This window comes from Trypanosoma theileri (genome assembly GCF_002087225.1).
Source record: "Trypanosoma theileri isolate Edinburgh chromosome Unknown TM35_Tth_7_V1, whole genome shotgun sequence".
NCBI lineage: Eukaryota > Euglenozoa > Kinetoplastea > Trypanosomatida > Trypanosomatidae > Trypanosoma > Trypanosoma theileri.
This window is the reverse complement of record NW_021639849.1, coordinates 794,324-813,201: the sequence shown is the minus strand read 5'-3', so window position 1 is coordinate 813,201 and position 18,878 is coordinate 794,324. Positions and strand designations below refer to the sequence as shown.

The 18,878-nt window shown below is 43.4% G+C and overlaps 8 protein-coding genes across 8 annotated transcripts; all 8 read right to left on the bottom strand.

Annotated features, from left to right (window-relative positions):
* Positions 1–80: 80 nt before the first annotated feature.
* TM35_000074630 (surface protease GP63) lies at positions 81–2,408 on the bottom strand (the record flags this gene model as incomplete). The annotated part of the gene is made up of 1 exon (XM_029023909.1): positions 81–2,408. The coding sequence occupies one exon, from the start codon at positions 2,406–2,408 to the stop codon at positions 81–83; it is 2,328 nt and encodes a 775-aa protein (XP_028885105.1).
* Positions 2,409–2,594: 186 nt separating this feature from the next.
* TM35_000074620 (ribosome recycling factor) lies at positions 2,595–3,440 on the bottom strand (the record flags this gene model as incomplete). Its single annotated transcript, XM_029023908.1, has 1 exon — positions 2,595–3,440. The coding sequence occupies one exon, from the start codon at positions 3,438–3,440 to the stop codon at positions 2,595–2,597; it is 846 nt and encodes a 281-aa protein (XP_028885104.1).
* Positions 3,441–4,322: 882 nt separating this feature from the next.
* Positions 4,323–5,576, bottom strand: TM35_000074610 (eukaryotic translation initiation factor 4E; the record flags this gene model as incomplete). Its single annotated transcript, XM_029023907.1, has 1 exon — positions 4,323–5,576. The coding sequence occupies one exon, from the start codon at positions 5,574–5,576 to the stop codon at positions 4,323–4,325; it is 1,254 nt and encodes a 417-aa protein (XP_028885103.1).
* A 1,233-nt stretch (positions 5,577–6,809) lies between these two features.
* Positions 6,810–8,504, bottom strand: TM35_000074600 (aspartyl-tRNA synthetase; the record flags this gene model as incomplete). Its single annotated transcript, XM_029023906.1, has 1 exon — positions 6,810–8,504. The coding sequence occupies one exon, from the start codon at positions 8,502–8,504 to the stop codon at positions 6,810–6,812; it is 1,695 nt and encodes a 564-aa protein (XP_028885102.1).
* Positions 8,505–8,982: 478 nt separating this feature from the next.
* Positions 8,983–10,881, bottom strand: TM35_000074590 (uncharacterized protein; the record flags this gene model as incomplete). Its single annotated transcript, XM_029023905.1, has 1 exon — positions 8,983–10,881. One exon carries the CDS (start codon positions 10,879–10,881, stop codon positions 8,983–8,985), a length of 1,899 nt encoding a protein of 632 aa, XP_028885101.1.
* A 556-nt stretch (positions 10,882–11,437) lies between these two features.
* Positions 11,438–12,859, bottom strand: TM35_000074580 (putative bystin; the record flags this gene model as incomplete). The annotated part of the gene is made up of 1 exon (XM_029023904.1): positions 11,438–12,859. One exon carries the CDS (start codon positions 12,857–12,859, stop codon positions 11,438–11,440), a length of 1,422 nt encoding a protein of 473 aa, XP_028885100.1.
* A 1,094-nt stretch (positions 12,860–13,953) lies between these two features.
* Positions 13,954–15,531, bottom strand: TM35_000074570 (uncharacterized protein; the record flags this gene model as incomplete). The annotated part of the gene is made up of 1 exon (XM_029023903.1): positions 13,954–15,531. The coding sequence occupies one exon, from the start codon at positions 15,529–15,531 to the stop codon at positions 13,954–13,956; it is 1,578 nt and encodes a 525-aa protein (XP_028885099.1).
* Positions 15,532–17,442: 1,911 nt separating this feature from the next.
* On the bottom strand, positions 17,443–18,678 carry TM35_000074560 (uncharacterized protein; the record flags this gene model as incomplete). Its single annotated transcript, XM_029023902.1, has 1 exon — positions 17,443–18,678. The coding sequence occupies one exon, from the start codon at positions 18,676–18,678 to the stop codon at positions 17,443–17,445; it is 1,236 nt and encodes a 411-aa protein (XP_028885098.1).
* Positions 18,679–18,878: the final 200 nt, after the last annotated feature.

The following is an 18,878-nucleotide window of genomic DNA, read 5'->3' as shown; positions in this document are numbered from 1 at the left end:
AAAAAAGATAAAGAAAAATCATTAGTTTAATGTGTCCATTCACAGTAGCCAAACAACTACGATCACAGCAAAGTATCGGTTCAGGACACAGCCACCATCGTGGTGATCAGTAGGAGACACACAAACGTGCCAAAGAGAGCAGCAGCGGGGGCAGCGACACCATCTGTGTGGGAGATTTGAATAGTAACATTGTTGTCGATTGCAGCAGTATTGCCTGTGGCTGTGGCACTGTTAGCGTTGCTGTTGGGAGTACCAGGGTTCTGATTGGTGGGGGTCGTAGTACCGGTGTTAGTAGTGGTCGTTCCAGTACCCACTGCAGTGCCTTGGCCCTCAGCACCGGTGGGAGATTTTGCCCCCGGTGTATTTGACTGTATTCCCGGTTCTGGTGGTGGCGGTGGGCCCTCCAACTCATCGAGTGTCACGTTGATGGTGTTGCACACATCTGCGTATTTGGGACACACAATTTGGCCCTTCAGTTCATTTGTGTTCACCTCCAGTTTGGTCCCCTCAGCACAGAGATGCCACTTTTCGTTCCCCTTGTACTTCACACTCACCACATTGTACTTGCACGACACGTTCACACACACATCGCCAATGTTCTTTTCATTCACCTTCAGTCCCACACCCTTCACACACCGTGAATTTGGTGCAATAACACTTCCAGGCATCTTATCTGCGATTCCATCTGTACACCAGTTGTCATTGTTTGCTGTGATGAAGGGACAGTAATCCATAAGCTCACCCTCTGGACTACCCCAATGCCCTTTTTCGAAATATAGATACGGCGAAGTAGTACCCCTATAATAAGGTGTATGTTTTAGTTCTTGAAGTAAGCATGTACCCAATGCATGACGGTCAGAGGTGCACTGTAATAATGTTTTGTCGGTGTGCTCAGTGGTACAGAACATTTCGGTGTATTCAGTCTTGCCGTTGTTCACACACTTATCATCCAGTAATTTACAACCGGATTGATTGCCCCAACTCATCGGTTCTGCCTTGCTCCATTCCACCTTGTAGTAGCCCATATCCGCAAAGAAAGCCATTGTCAGTGCAGTGTAATATCCAGCGCCAACAACACCAGCCATAAGTTCATCTTTCGCGTTGTGACGTTTCCAGTGAGATCGATGTTTAAACAAATTATCCACATAGTGGTGCCTTTCCACACCGATAATTTTTCCTTCTTTTTTGAGTTGGTTCATTATATCAGCATCATTTGGCTCAACTGTATTTCTTGTGTTTTCTTGTATGGTGGTGTCTCTTCTAGAATTTAAGGATTGTCCGAGTTGAGTTGTGTGTAGAGTTTCACCCCCCTCCATTGTTGGAGGTTTTTCGTGTGGTTGCAATAACCGAGGAAGTGGATCATCAAGTGAATCACGTAGTGGTGAAGAAGAGATTAACGATCCATGTAACGGTGATCCTGGTCCACCTAAGTGAGGTGCAATGAGAGAATTTGGTGGTAGTCGGGGGTGAGATGCATCGCGTTGACCATCAATCACCTTAGTTACTGATAAGGTCTGATCCTCCAATAACATACCTTTAGTAGTGTTACAATTATAATGCGACCTCGTCTCTCTTAACGTATTTGGGGACGACACAACATAGAGCTTTTCTCTCCCACGAACTTCACCCAGATCCTTTATCATTTTAAGTCTGTCCATCTCACTCACACTGAAACCAAGGACATGTGCAATCTCGTGTGCAGCAACGCGGACTCGCTGGGCCGTGGCCAAAATATACTTTGGTGCATAATTCATCACACCAACCACAGAACGGCCACGCGCAGTTTCATTTCCCAACGTGGCGCATGTTAGTGCCCACGCAAATGAGCCCGAATACTTTGATGGGCGAGCAGAAACATACAACACCATGTCTACATCTGGTACACCATCAGTGTGGTGTTTATCGGGCACCGTAAACGTAGCACATTTAGTACCGACACCGAACTTTGGCACAACAAGTGGACCTTTCAACCGTTCCACACGCAGACGGTCAGAATGTAGTTTTACTGCTTCCTTGAGGATCGTATTAACAAGAATATTCTTCTTTTCAGGTGTCAAAACATCCTCCTCAGTGCATGTATGTTTGCTATTAAAAACATCAATCTTGACTTCTTCACCCTTTTTAGCACAGTATCGTCCTTGCTTTTCCAAATCATGGGTAAAAACCTCAATGCGGATGGGGTTCCACTCCTTGTTTGGCGCTGACCTCTGAGGCAACTCCTGATTCCCACTCTCCGTTTCAATTACCTTAACCTCATGAGATACTTCTTTACGGGACTTAGGGTCTTCATAGAAACCAGAAATCTTGTCATGGATACAATGATGGTACTCCGTTACTGCCAAAGAACTCCTGACGCACTGAAATAGCAGCAACAGCACAAATGTAGTCAAGACCAAAAAAAAACGCATTACTGTTTGGAAGTCTTGTCGTAGAAACCTTAAAAACGAAAAAAAGAAACAATGAAAGAGAACAACATAAAAATATTAAAAAAAAAATATTAATATTGAAAAATGAAACCACAAATTTACACTATTAAAACAAATCAATTAATATTCTCGCCAAACACACAGAGACACATTGTGTACCACCTATTGCTACACACCAACATCCGACTCGTCAACTCCCATAGACGTCACATCTTCCGCGAGTTGCTGCAACTCTGCCACCTTCTCCTCTGTGAAGGCGTTCACGTTTTCGTCTAATCGCGTCTGCAGTTCCCGCACGGCGCTCTCGTCGAGGCCAGCGTCCTGCAATGCCCGTGTGGCGTGTGCCCGCACGCTCTTTGCCTTTAGGCGGAATGCACTGCACTGCGCCTCAATCTCCGCCACCGCACGGTCTCGCCTGCCAGTTGTGATGGGCGGCAGTGCGACGCGTATCTTCTGCTGTTCCTTCGTCACTCGCAGTGTGCTGTCGAAGCGGGTCACGCGCTGCAGAATGGCGCTGGCGAAACTTGCGGTTTGCGGCACCACCTCAAGTGTGGCGTTGCCCGTCTTGACAACATGTGCCACTTTCGCCAGCGGGACTTTGCGGCCGCCCCCAACATCCACTTCGAGCAGTTCGAGACACTTGGCCATATTCAGCACCTTCATCGCACTCACATTGGCCCTCTCAAAGTGTTGCATATAGACATGCTCGAGCTCCTCCGGCACATCCTCGTTGACGACCGTTTCCGCCTCCTGCAACAAATTCTCCTTCGCAACTTTTTGTTCACGCGACTTCCCCGTGCGGCGCTCTGCCCGCTCTTCAAATGTCAAGCGGCGCGAGTCCCCGCGATCGCCACGGCGCACATCTTTGCAGCGGAGAGATGTTGGGGAAAGCGCAAGAGAGGCGATGCCTCGCGTGGTGCTGGCAATGGGATCAAATGCATTACACTGTCGTTGCCGAAGAAGTCGACTTCTGCAGGTAGTGAAGACCCGTGAAAACAGAGGGCGTCTTAGCATCCCTACTAACTAGTATGAATTAGAAAAATAAATAAATCATAACAATAACAACAATAAGAACGATAACAATAATAAGAAGAGGAAAAAAAAAAGAAAACACACACGCACGAAGAGTTATGAGTAACTTTTGTAGTTATAGTAACACATGTATTTGCAATTCAACCATTATCATTTGATCCTTATTAACCCAGTACTGCACCTCATCGGCTACTGGAGTGTCTGATAAGCGGTGGGTAGAGGATTAAAGGGCGATGGGATGTGTCATCCTCCTTGTTTCCTTCACGTTCATTTTTCGTTTATTCCTTTTTTTTTCTTCTCTTCTCTTCTCTTCATGGTTCTCTGAGGATGGGTCCTCACTTTAACAGAGATCAAAGCTCCTACAAGCAATATTGTTCCCATGCATTTTTTTTTTTTTTTCCTTTCTTTTGTTTCCTCTTTTTTTTTTTCTTTTTTTTTTTTTCTGTTTCCGTTATCATTTCCATATGTTTCTCATTGCTTAAAGGAGGTCCTCTCGGTATTTAATTAACGTTTCTGATAAGTCGCAAGGAAATCACCACCCCTACTCTTAGGATTCATTTGTTCTACTCTTAAACGCAAAGGTATTACGCGTCAATAGGAGACGACGAGTGAACAGTGATGTGTTTGAATATGTGTGTATATATGCCATGTATGTACACAAAGACAATAAAATATAATATATATAAACAGAGTTCCCCTTTTCAGTAGAACTTCTGCATTATTAGGGAAAAATACCCTTACACATATTTATAATGACATACAATGTGTATGTGTATGTGTGTATTCATAAAGATGAATATTTCAAACCCAAACATATATATATATATATGCATACATTACATTACACACAACTACACATCCTCTTTACCAACGACGACGATTGTTCCTATTTTTCTTCTCCTTTTCAGCCAATGCAGCTGCTACTGCTGCTGCTCGTTCCTGTGTCACCGAGTGAGGTGAGTACAAGACTGAAAAAGCTTCACCAAGTAATGGCTGCATCAATTCACTGAGGTCTGCCATTAACTCAGGTGTTTGTTGTGTTACCCACACTTCTAGCAGGTATGCACGCTCTCGTACTTTGAGAGCCACACCATTTACAGTGTTTCGAACTGACTTTGACCATGATTCTCCAATTGTTCGACAGAGCAATAAGACCCACGCATCGTTAATAGACTCAGAAGGTACTTTCAGCTTTACAATACCACCATCTCGGTTTCCAGGATCCTCCCATTTAGGATTAATTCCATCTCGGAAAAAGTATACAGTACCATAATTCATATCTGTTGGTTGTGCAACATTGTTAAATATTTTCCAGAAGGTGGGAACAGAATCTACGCTGAAAACGTGTGTAGGATCATATGTATTCTCCCGTATACTTTCCCCGCCACTAGCAGGTAGAAAGAAGAGGCACCAAACATCTCCAAGTGGCATATGACTTGATGATTGTGCTTGTGAAGATGGGGATGGTTTAGTGATAAGAATACGGTTTAGTGTACGACGAGGTACAAATGCAGGGGCTCCCACTTTGAGTTCGCTTCGCTTGCTAATTTCTATAATTTCCTCTTCTGATTTTTCCACAACAATTGGGGCAACAGGAGGTGTGAAACTAGCCTTAAATGCAGGTGACATTGTTGGGTGTGTATCACTGTTCTTTGCTGTACTGTTTGTCCATTTCGCATTTACAGGAGATCTGCTTTGCTGTTTCTGCTGACGTTCTTGTTCCTCTGCCAATTCAGCTGTTGATGTTGGCAGTGGTGCGAGTGAGTTGGCACCTGATAGATGTGGAATAAAGTCCTTCGCATCTGGATTCATCGTTGATGACACAGGTGGAAACGGTGCGTGCATGGGACTCATACGAGTTGGAAACCGTAATGCCGCTGTTGGGCTACGCATAGGCAATCCACCGGCCGTGTGTGTGTGTGTAGTTGGCATGTAGATTGGGGTACCGCCCCCAGTGGAGCTATTATGTATTGTGATCACATTCGTAGAAGTCATGGATGTTGTGAATCCACTCTTCTGTGGGGCCGGTGCGGCTGTTGGTGGTGTTGGGGCGGTGGATGCAGCCGGTGCAGACTTGCGGGCCCATGATGGGATGTACTCCTTCACGTCTGCCCTCATTTGAAGTATCACTGGATGATCACAAGTATATTTGAAAGTTTAAATAATATATATATAATTTTTTTTTTCTTTAGTTAAGCGTTTAGTAAGCCTCTTTGTGTGAGCACCGTGATGTACGTACGTATGTATGTGTGTGTACGAATATGAATAGATATTTTTCCCCTTTGAGAGACTCTCTTTTTTTTTTTTTTAAAATATTTCCTTCTTTCTTTTATTTTTATTATTCTTATATTATTGTTATATTATTTATTCCTGTTACTGCTATGGTCTTCTCTTTTCCCCTGTTTCTTCCTCTCTTTCTCTCGTCAACCAAGCTTTCAAGGGCACACGCGGCGATTCAGCCTATACTCTCCGGACAGCTGCGTGCGCAGAGTGTTGAAAATAAGTACGTGCGAACGAATTCTTCTATTCCAGAGAGCGACAACTAGCAAATAGTAAAAATAGCCAAAAAAAGAAAAAGAAAAGAAACGAAAAATGAGATACACATACGCAAATAAAAGTGAAAAGAAAGAATAATAGGATTGTGTGTGTGTGTGTGTGTGTGTGTGTTTTACAGAAATGCAAGACCGCATGTTGATTCATACAGATATCAAGTGATACAATAGATATTCTTCAACGATGTTTTTTTTTTTTTTTTTAAGTTAATGCATCTTCTGGCGAATATTGCCATCTCCATTTCTTCCCATCATATGTTCTTCTTAACAAATACTTACAGGGATACACACTCTCCTCTTCCCTTGTATAGCCCCATTTTGGCTGCTGATATGACCGTTGTTGTTCTCTTCCATTCTTTATTTCTTTCTTTCTTTTTCTCTTCTCCGTCCTTCTCTTCTTTTCTTTTCTTTTCTCAATTTCCTTCTCTTCATGTCTTTATCTCTCCCAGTTGCACCTTCTGTTCCCATTACCCCACACCTCCTTAATTCCCTCAGGAATCAGAAAGGGATAAACAACAGAAAAAAAAAAAGAGATAATGTGCATATTTACAACAGAAGAAGAAGAATTTTTTTTTCCTTTTTTAAGGACAAGAAAAAAAAAAAAAAATGACCCCCTATAAAAGGGAAAAAAAAACAATTTTAAACAAAAAAAAAAAAGAAAAATATGATTGTGGTATTGCCATTAAACAATAACCTCCATAATAATAATAATAATAATAAAAAGAAAGAAAAAAAAAAAAAAAGAAGAACAAACAAACAAACATAGAAAAAAAAAAAAAAGATCAAAAGTAAGTGGATCTTAGGGTGTTACACGCTGCGGGTCACGTGGGAAGAGAGAGACGAGCCGCACATTGTGTAGACCGAGATACAACATCACCACCCGCTCCAATCCAACACCAAAGCCACCGTGCGGCCACGCGCCAAGACGGAAGGAATTCACGTAATCGCTGATGGGCGTCAAGTCCACACCGAGGGATTCCGCACGTTTTAGCAGCAGTGCAGAGTCGTGAATACGCTGTGCACCGCTGGATATCTCCTCACCGCGGATAAACATATCGTATGAGTTCGTGAAGAGCGCATCATCCGGGCATGGCATGGTATAAAATGGTCTTACGCTTGAAGGGAAGCGGTCAGAGATAAAGAAGTCCACACCATAACGTTCCTTCACCAACTTTCCTAGCAGTTTCTCATTAGTGGTATTAATATCATCTGTTGGTGCCAGTTTCTCTTCCAACACGGTATTTAATAATTCAATACAGTGTGGATAGTTAAGACGAAGCATACGAATATTATTATTGCGCACACGACCCTTAAATACATCTGTAGGTTCCACTCCATCTTCGATAATACCTATTCCAAGCTCTTTCATTCGTTCTGGTGTGATATGCCATACCAGAGGTTCAAATGGGTATTGTTTTGCAATAGCTGAAAGTTCCTCTGTATGTTTTGCAAGTTGTGCAAACATGTAAGAGAAGAGTTCCTCTGCTGTATCAAGTACTTCATAATAATGTTCATTAATACGCATTTCCACATCCAAACCAACAAACTCTGTTAAATGACGATGTGTATTACTGTTTTCTGCGCGAAACACAGGTGCTACTTCAAAAACACGCTTAAGATCTCCTTGTAAAGCCATTTGTTTATATAACTGAGGAGATTGGGCCAAGTATGCATCACGATTAAAGTATCCAAGTTTGAATACATTTGCACCACCTTCACTTGCAGCAGCAATAATTTTAGGTGAGTGAATCTCCACAAAGTCATTATCAATAAGGAACTGACGGAAGTATTGTCCCACCCTTGATTGCATCTTGAAAATGGCATTTGAAGCTGGAGTACGGAGATCCAACCAACGGCAAGCAAGACGAGTATCAAAATTAATCTTAATACCTTCTGCATCTTCAGGACGTGAGGCATCCTCCAATGTAAAGGGAAGTACACGCTGTGACTCGCTTACAATATGAATCTTACTGATCTTTAACTCAATATCTTGTTGTGAAGTGGCAGTGATGGGCTGCTCCACACCACACACTGTTCCCTCAACATCCACAACAGACTCACATGGGATCTGACCAATAAAATCCACCATCTCCTTAGGAACATCCTCTGCAACAGCGGCCATAGCCTGAACGGAATGTACCCCATCACGTAATACCATAAAGGCCAACTTACCCTTCTTGCGTGTTGTGTCCACACGGGCACGAAGTGTTACCACCTCACCTATACGTTCTCTTGACAATGAAGAGATTTCACTAAACTTCGTAGAGCCGTACTTTGTAGACTGTAAAAGTGGGGCAGTGCCAAAAACATCAGCATACTTGGCTAGAAGAGCTGCCTTCTCTGCTGCACGTGCGGCCTCTTCAGCCAGACGTGCTGCCTTTCGGGCTTCCTTCTCATTCTGTTTTGCTTGTTTCTTTTCGGCGTTCTTGGTAGTTGCAGCTCCATTGGGTTCTCCCTGGGACTCAGGGGTCGCTGGTTTCGGGGAATCCGACATTTTCTTCTTAAGTTTTTTTTTTCTTTTTATTATTTCCTTTTGTTTTTTTTTTTTTTTGCTTCTTGATGTGTTGTTGTTTTCCTTCTTTATTTTGTTTGTATATTACTGTGTCCCTTCTAAAAGAGATACAGAATAATCACTTGCTTCTCAATATGCGCTTTGCTTTGTTAAGCGAAACAATGAATAAAATAAAAAATAAAGTTAAATAAAAATAATCTAAATAAATTATAATTATATAAACGTGGTTAGATCACTTTATGATACAATAGTTAAAGAAACAATTATTGTTATTATATATATATATATATATATATATATATATATATATATTATCATCGTTCATCTAAGGAATGCAAATATGTTTTATGCGCCTTTCATTGTGAGAAATGTTAAATATACTCCGTATCCATTGTGGTAAGAATAGTAGCAGAGAAAAAACAAACAAAAAAAAAAACAACAAAGAAGAATTTATTTCTGACTAGAAATTATTTCCTCCCCAGCGTTGAGGTGATCGTACCCCTTGTCGTTGTTGATGTTGCTTTTGTCTTTGCCTATCCTGTTGTTGTTGTTGACTCATAGTACCTTCATACTTTAGTTTGGGCCAACGTCGCTCTATATCCTCCCCTTTTAGTTCTGTCGGCAAAACCTTATCATCACTACTAGACAATTTAGACTCTTCCGAGTGAATCGCACGTTCTAAATCCACCTCTGTCTGTAGTCGCTTTAGCAGTAATTGCTTCTTTCCTCCCACTACTCCATCTTTAGTTTCAGAGAGAGCGAGCCATTCAGGAAGAGAATTCACAATATGTTGTAGACCTATTCGTTTCACATACTCTCGATGTACCTCAGGTAGTTTTAAGAGGAGTTCCGTTTCTGTAATACCTTCCTCTGGAATACATTGGTACAACTCTAACGCTATATCTAGTGGTTGACGGTCAGAAGCACGTCGTATACGAGCCTTTTTGGGATCCTTCTCCATAGGATCATCTACAACAAAATATGATGGGTACGAAGAAATCCAAGGCAGTACCTTCTTTGGTAAGGAAGGTAGCATTTCTGGTGTCACAAGAGCCAAAAATTCCTCCAGATTAAGTGTACGATTTGGTGGAAATTTATCAAATAATTCATTTACGATATGTATATGTGTATATTCATACTGTATACGTACAGCAGGTGTTGATACTTTATCCGTAACGGTATTACTACTCCCTTCAGTAGAAGATCCACCTTCTAGATTATCAGGTACATCCCCTGATACATTGGATGATGATGATGATGATGATGATGATGTTGAAGTTGATGAGGTTGAGGATGATGTCTTGCTTTGTTGTGGAATCCACCGTGCCACCTGCAACATATCCTGTGAAAGGGAGACCGCACGTCCATGTGCCCGCAGGAACCCGGCGAAACTCTTAAATTCCTTCTTAATCTGTTGTTTCTGTTGTCTTGTGAGTTGTTCATAGATGGATGTGATATTGACCCACTGTGGAATATCGCTGCAGCAGACCTCCTTCCGCACCAGCTCTGCCACCTCTGGCAGCGGGGAGTTCTCCAAAGTGTAGTCGTTGAGGGCGAGTGGGGCGAGATGCGGTGGCCGCCGCCGTATCATTCCCTCCACGACCTGAAAGAACTCCGGGAACTTCGAGGCGATGGCCGCGAGTCCGCCCTGCGAGTCGAAGTACGGGTGGAAGAGGACGTCCTCCGGCACCGTCTCCTCGACGTGGTCGAGCAGCGCAAAGTCGGGCGGCACGAGGGCCTTCAGCCGCTCCAGCACCGGCACCCGCTCCTCCAGCCGCACATGCACCGCCGGCGGCGCACACACCGGCTTCAGCGCCACACTGCCGCACGACTGCTCAATCGACTCGACGGAGACAATAAACTCCGGGTTCGCCACGTACGTGATGACATCGCCAACGTCCGTCATGACAAACTTTTCATCCGCAGCGCCGCGGCGGGGGTGACTAAGGTCATCACGCAACTTCACATCACATCGCACCCCATCAATAATGCGCAAGTCAAAGAAGAAACGGTAGCGCTTCAAGAAGGAGAGAAAGCGACCACGGCCAATGAAGTGTCGGCGACACTCCTCCGACAATATTGCCGCCACGCAGTGAATAGGTACGTAAAATGTAGGAATAAATTCTATCAGTGCGGAGAGAACCTCCTGCGGTGACTTCCACGGCAACGCACCACCCGAAACCGTCACCACCGCACCAGGAAGCGGCGGGGGTGGAGGCAATTTCCCCAATCCTCCCGCACCCACTCGCGGTGGTGTACCACGTGCATTGGGCAGCGGTGGAGGTACACGTCTCGCCGCTCCACGTTGCTGAGAAAAAACACACGCCAACAACCCACAAGTCGAAAGACGACGCCACATTAACAGTTGTGTATCAATCCTACTCCCTATTTAATTTACTCTCCTCGCTGTGAATACTTTTTTTTTTCTTTTTGGTTGTTGTTGTTGTAGCTGCTATTGTTGTTTCTTTTCCCTTGTATAATCTAACAAACTGACCACGTTCCAAAATGGAATCGTTAAATCTCTGGAGATGGTCCAACAACTAATATTTTATTTTTTGTTGTTGTATTTGTAAAAGAAAATAAAAAAAAAAAAAAAAATAAGAATAAAGAGAATAAAATTTTTAGGCCATAGAGGACACCAAAGAAAAAAAAAGGTAAAAAAAAGAAGAAATATATTCATATTTTTCTTATCCTTAATCAGGCATCATAATGAAAGGCATCAACGATGTGCCTACTCTTAGAACTTGTTACACGCAGATATAGTTTTTCTTTCTTCCTTCCTTCTTTTTTTCTTCTTCCTTCTTCTTTTTTTCTTTTTGTTTTTCTCTTTCATTTCATTTTTTTTGGTTTAGCTCACTTTTTTTTTTTTTTTTTTGACTCTCTTGAAAGGCAAAGTCTTCAGAATTTAATATGTATCAACCACCTCTTGCAGCGATTGTGTTTGCAGCAACATTTAACTCCCGGCGTATCTCAGGGGTAATAAGATAATGGAAGTGTCTACTGCAAACCTGTTGCAACAAACTCACCTGTTCTGCCGTGAAATCACCCTTGTAGCGTTGAGAGAAAGACAATAGAGTTTGGTGCCATAATACCGGAAGTTTATCTTCCTTACTGTGTGAACGTACAAAGCGATGAAAGTATGCGACGAGTGCATCCACAGCTTGGTAGGGCATTGCCATCTTTTTATCAATGAGCACACGAAGTAAGACTGAACGGGGACCAGAAAAGGGTTGTTGTGCAAGTTTCACAATCGTTACTGCAGTTGGCACCGGTGGAAGGTGCATCCGTTGTAACACACTGGCCACAACAAGTGCCTCTTTCAGTGTACATTCATCATCTGACGCCAGAGGAAGAATGAAACCTTTAAAGAAGGCAACTGGTTTAAAGAGTGCCTTTCGAATCGCCATATAAAGTGCCGGATGAAGTTTCTTTTCGTTTGCCATGTGCTGATGGGTCATGGGTAATAATACTGCAGCGTAGAAACGCTGAGCCATACGTTCATTTAAGTTTGCAGCAAAAATACGGGTGGCTTGGTATGTTGCGTGAGGCGACCACTCATGTGGTTTTGTTAACATTAATAATTGTTCCCAATTTTTAATATTTGGTAAAACTTTGAAGGCCTTTGGTATTTTACCAGATTTATAGTTCTTGAGGATACTGCCAATAGCGGTGTATACACGTGATACACGAGGGTCTATTTTCTCCTCTTCCCACTCACTTACACTGGCTCCTTCCATATGTTGATCCTGCTGTTCATCTCCTGTTTTACGCGCCTCTTCGCGTTCCCTAATTTTCTCCATAATCATATCAGCCAAGTTGCGACTCTGCACACGTGATGGTGGCTGGAACTTCTGTAATAGACGAGCTTCCTCATCATCAATGCCGTACATATCCATTCCCATATCCATCTCTGATGGAATCTCAGACATTGCTGACTCTGTGTCGTCATACTCAAGAATAATTTCTGAGCCATCATCATCGATATCAGCAGCAGAAGCATTATTATTATTATTATCATTAAAATTATTATTCCCGTACATATCGCTGTTTCCTTCCTCGCACTCAAGCTCTGCCACCCCAGAATCACTGCTGTTGTCATCACCATCCTCCTCGTTATTGTATTGTTCCTCATCGGCGATTACCTCCAGTTGCTGGCGTGCAGTTTTAAGAATGCGGCTTGCGGTGCGGCCCGAGAGCAGAACGCCACTCTCGCCGTCCCCCGCCGTGTCGTCTTCGGCTGCCAGTCGCTTGGCGCTGGCGAAGCGGTCGGCGTGCAGATCTTCGCCGAGTGGATTTGTACTGCGGGCGAGGCGGCGCCCCTTCTCACGACCAGGCATCAGTAAAACAGTAATGCCCTCGGTTGTCGCTATGAATATTAGACGTGATTAAGGTAGGCAAAGAAGGTTTTATTTATTATTATTATTATTATTATTATGAGGGAGAGCAAGGAAAACAAAAAGAAAAAAGGAAGGAAGAAACAAGGATGTGTGAACAGGCAGGGGAACAGAAAGTAATGGGATGGATGAGTCTGTGGATAATAGCGGCAGATGTGGATGTTATTATGACTACTGTCCCTAACACCACCAACACCAACACTAGAAAAATAAAATGGGAGAACAGTGACAGAGATCGATGTAATAGTAATAGTAATAGTCATAGTAATAGTAGTAGAAGTAAAAAAAAAAAAGAAAGAAAACAGCAAGCTAATGTGCCCGCATTACGAGTAAAAAGAAAAAGACAGGACTTCACCTCTCTGACGTGAGAGAATCACTCACATTCCGCGTCACTGGGGTTGCGTGAGTTTGAAAAGGGAAAAGAAAAACAGGAATGATGAAAATAACGAAAAACGATAGACACCAGCAAAGGGAAGCAAAAAAAAGAGAGAGAATAAGCACGTTGTCAAGAAAAAATCTCAGAAAGAGCACGGAAAAGTTTGGGGGTATCATAAAAAGATAACGAAAAATTTGGCGGAATAGAAAAAGTACAATTAAATAAATAAGTAGTATATGTTTCCAAGTAAGAAAAACATACTATCGTATACATTTCTTTTTGATTACTTTTATTTTTTTTTTCCTGTTTCTATATCTATCACATTCCTTTTATCTAAATATATGTACGTATATCACCCTCTATTCGCTTCTCCCTCCCTACTCTTGTGTGTTAGGTTGCACCCTAGGGTCATGGGATTGTACATATTTGCATTACGTATACAAATATACATATATGCTACATATTTACACCTCACCCATACACACACACACCCCTACTCATTCCTCTTCATACTCAAACACTTCCAAAACTTCCCTTTCTCTTTCTCTCTCTCTCTCTCTCTCTCTCTCTCTCTCTCTCTCCTTTTCTTCCAATCGCCTTCACACACCCCTCCTACACCACCTTTTCTCTCTTTCCCTCTATTTCTCTCGCATCACCTCCTCTATGGACTACTTGCCCGCCGCGACGGCACACGTGTCTGCTGCTGTTGTTGTTGTTGTTGTTCTTGTTGGTTTTGGTTCTGTGTGTATTTTGAGTTGCGGGCATTGCGGCAGCAGAGCAGTTCCTCTGAGCGTCGCACTAAATCCGCCTGCACACGCCGCAGTCGCCGCTCCTTCGCCGCCGTTGTGGCGTCGCGCTCGTCGAGAATTTTCATCCACGACGCCGCGCGGCGGCCGAGTGCCTCCACCTCAGTGAGCCGCGACTGCAGTGCCTGTTCCCGTGCCTTGTGGGCATCCAACTCCCGGCGGTAATTCGCCTCGCGCTGCTGCAGTTGCGACTCCCGCTGCTCCGTGCGGCGCTGAAGTGTTGCGAGTGCCTGCCGCCGCTCCGCCGTCTCCCGCTGCCGCGCCTCCAGTTCGCTGAGCCGCTGCTTCAGCAACTCCTCCTTCGCCGCGACAGCAGCCCGCCGCTCGTGCACGCGGGCAAAGAGCGACTGGGCGGCCCCGCAGTCCGCAAGCAGTTGACGCACCTGCTGCGCCACGCTAACCGCACTGGTTTCATAAATAGTGTTTAGACTAACACCATTCGTGCCGCGGCGGCGCAGCTCTTGTTCACGCCGTAGAAGACTATCACGGGCATCCGCCAATTGTTGTGAATGTTTCTGTTGTGGCAGCGAGCGCGGAAAGAGATCAATGTCAAGCGTACTAGTAAGTTTTTGAAGTGCTTGTTCTGCTAAAGTAAGTCTGTAGTATGCGGTTTCTAAATTAACAAAGGGTAACTTCGCATCTTCATCTGTGTTTTCCTCCTTTGATTCTTCGTCTATCGTTTTACCCTCCCTAGAATCCTCTTTTTTTCCATCTTGTTGTTGTTGTTGTTGTTCGTATTCTTCTGATTCTTTATTTTGTTTTTGAAACATCATCGCAGAGGATGGGTTAGGTGATATCGAGCCTTCAGAAGCAGAACTCCCACTGGATGAAGCAAGAGGGATAATATTTTTCATTTTTTCATCAAAAGGTCTCGATGCTGCGGCCCGTGAATGTTGTTGCTCTTTGTTGCGTTCACTCTCACTCCCATATGCGGCACTTTCCCCTTGTAGAACTGGTTCATTCAGATATGGATTCACAAATGGTTCATCATCAACATCTGAAAACAGTGTAGAGGAGTCTAATTCCGAGGTGGAAGCTGTACTACTTGATGTTGCCAGAGTTGCTGGCACTACTCTTGTTGTGGTGGCGGTGGTATTTGTATTTGTATTTGTTGGTTTTGCCTCCTCCGGTGGTGATGGTGGTGGGGGCACTGTTCTCTTCTCATACCGCCGAGAGTCACCGCTGAATGCCCGCGCTGCGCTGAACTCAGCAGCAAGATCGCGTTCCAGTCGTGGTGCGCTCTCTTTGCCTTTACTCTCCGCCTCGTCTACGCGCTGCTTGGCAGTTGTTTTGGTGGTGGGAGCGGCATTTCTCTCTACACTGGTGACACCCGCAACAACACCCATGGCCTCTGCTATCGTTGCGTTGTACATCTCAAGCCGCTCCCGCAGCAGTTGAATACGCCTGCTAGACGACATGGGTTCTTCCGTCATTTTTTTTCCCTTTTTTCTTTCTTATCTAACAGTCAGCTATATCGCCCTCGCTTTTTTTTTTTTTTTTTTTTTTCTTTTCTCGTCCTTTTCTTTTGTTTTTGTTTGTTTTACGTATTCTTCTCTTTCTCTTTTGTTTCTCTCTACACTAATATATATATATATATATATATATATATATATATAACACTAGCTTTTTCGGATAGTGACTGCGAATTCTTTATACTGCAGCACACCCAATACACTCACTTTTCACTTACCTCTCCTTCCTTCTTGTTGTTGTTGTTCGTTGTCGTTTTTTTTTTTTTCCTTTTTTTTTTAAGTTTTACTTCCTCTCTTTTCTTGTCTTTCACTGGTGTTTGTCAAACACTCAAAATGACCCAAATGTACTTTCCCTTCCCTCTCTGTATTACTTGCACTCTACTTCCCGGCTACACGAAGTACATGCGACACCGGTGCAGTTCGGAGACAAGAAAATAAAAAAAGAAAATGATGCAGAAAAGAAGAAAGGGGGAAAAAAAATAGTAGATGAAACAAGTGAAAAAAAAAGAGAAAGCAGAAAGCAAAAGAAAAAAAAAAAAACGAACAGGAAAAGAGAAAAAGAGATAACACCACTCTATACAGACAAACAGAAAACCCATGATTTTCTGTGCCTATACAGATCTATCTCTCTTCCTTTTATCGGACTATATCTCTCTCTTTTTTTTCCTCTCTCTGTCTGCATTTTATATGTATATATCTGTGGTTGGGCATCTGCAGCTCAATGGCTGGGGTCGTAAAAGGAAAAAAAAAAGGGGGGATTGTAAAAGAAAGTGCACACAGGCGATGAAAAAGGAGACACAAGTGTATTAAATGCATGGGTGAATGAATAAGCAGTCGAAAAAAAAAAAAGAAAGTGAAGAAAAAAGTAGTTGCATGGATAACTCTATAAAAGCTGTATAACCCTGCACACCACATCTTACACCCTTTCCTCTATTCGGCTTTCTAGATTTAAAAATTCAACATATTCACACAGAAACATACAATCCCATACATTTACTTTATCTGTCCTCCGATCGTTTCTTTTTTTTTTTTTTATATCTTACGTTTCACCGCTGTGATATACATTCTACGTCTATTCAAGAGGAACAATGAAAAATAATAATAATAATAATAATAATAATAATAATAATAATAATAATAATAATAATAAACAGGTGCGAAAAAGACACAACGACAACAACAAACAAGAACAAAAGAGGTACAAAAGTACAGCATAGTATCACATTTCTATCCATTGACTCCCTCATTATCTCCGTCTCTACTGTACCCACAATCTCATAGAAAATTCACCTCTTACTTATTGTTGTCCTTTAATCACTCCCACGTCTGTCCACAGAACAGAAAAAAAAAACGCACTTAACCACCAGGGTATTGTGGTTTCTTGGGAAGCAATAAGAATAATAATAATAAGATTTAAAAAAAGAAAAAAAAGCAAAGAGAATACCATAATTTAAAAAAAAAAAAAAAAAAGTGTATGTGTAGAGATGAAGCAAAGAAGTAGGCAGAGTGACAACCGAAATGCTTCGTGAATTGTTCAAGTTCATTGAAGCTCTGAAAGGCACAGAGAGAGAGAGAGAGAGAAAGTGTAGGAGAGTGATACAAAAAAAATCACTTCAACCAACAAAGCATACTTAAAGACTGTGTTTTTTTTTTTTTTTTCTCCCTCTCTTTCTCTCTCTTTCTCTCTACTGATAGAATTCTGAGTTTTATGCCTCCATGTTATGTTCTCTACCTTGAATCTTTTTCATCTTCATTTTCCTCTTTTTCCTTTCTTCTCTGCAACTCAGTTAATTCTCTCTAGACTTTACGCAATACAACATGACCTCCCTCCCTCTCCCTCTCTCTCTCTTTCCAGAGGCGTCGTGCGTACATTTAATTCGCCTTCTCTACATTATCCTTAGCCAAACGTCGCGCCACTTCAAACATCTCCTTCTTCGTACTTGACATGGATACATTGATGTGGTGTTGTTTGGCGTAAGCCAGTAAATCCGCCTTGGTGAGTTCCCGAAGGGCTCGTGCCTGTGAAAACTCGCGGATGATAGCACCTACATCAGGTGTTTCAAGATCCGGCCCCTTATGTTCCTTTTCATCTTCACTCGACGGGCTGCGGCTGCGGCTGCGGCTTTCCTTCTTTGCAGACGGTGGTGGTGCTGGTGGATACACCAGTGAACCCCGCGGAGCCGGCTCAACATCCTCCTTTTGGTTTTCATCTGATGAAGTCTTTGCAGTAGGACGTGGGGGTGTGAGAGTCACCAAGTCTTCGGGTTCTTTAAACGCAACGGACTTCCGCGAGCGTCGTGGACTTTCTGTTTTCGGTGGTGGTGGTGGTGGTGACGAGAAGCGGCCGGAGAGTCGTTGCACGGCGCGCTGCAACAGCGAGGCATTCTGTTCCGCTGGTGAGGCGGGCGGGGGACTGCACGACTGCGTCTGTTGTGTGTGTTGTTGCCCCCGTGTACTCTCCGCCGACTGCGGCGACTTCATTTGCTTTGAGAGCGGCGTGGTGCCTGTTGCGAGTGGGGACGCCGGTGTCTCCGATGCTCCCCAGAGCATTCTACTTATCCAGCCAGTCGTGGAGGCTGTCTCTGTGGCGCTGTTATTATTATTATTATCATTATTATTATTATTTTGATTATTATTATTATTGCTCTTGTTACGATTGTGGCTACTCTCTCCGGGGTGTGCGGGGGTTGGCGGTGGTGCCTGCGGGACCTGCGGGGTGCCGAAGAGGCCGGAGAGGCGGGTGTTGGACTGCGGCGAGCGGCTGGCGGGGCGGGGCGGGGAGCGGTCGAGACTCGCCTGCAGTGTGCGTTGGATGTGCTCCTCGCGTTGTTGGGCGCGATCGAGCAGGGCGTTCACCCGCTGCACCGCGGCATCGCACTGCGATGTGAACTCCTGCGAGAGTCGCAGTTCCTCCTCGTGCGGGTGGTGGACGGTGCGGCCCTCCTTGCGGGAGCGTTTCGCATCAGGACGGCTGTTATTATTTTTATTATTATTGTTGAGATGGGCAGTGTCGGACATGTTATTTACACTACGGAGTTTGTCGGTGGAGTCGTGTGGAGGAGTGCGTGCGCGGCGTTTGCTGGAAAAGGTCGGCTTGGCGTATGACATATGCACTTCTACAAGCAAAAAAAAAGAAGAGAAAATGAAAATGAGAGAATAAAAATGAGAACTGTCAAGAAAACAGAAAAAAAAAATAATATTAATCAAAATAATAATAATAATAATAATAATAGTAATACGCAGACACTGGCCGCAAATGCAATATCAGTGGGAATAAAAGACATATATATATATATATATATATATAT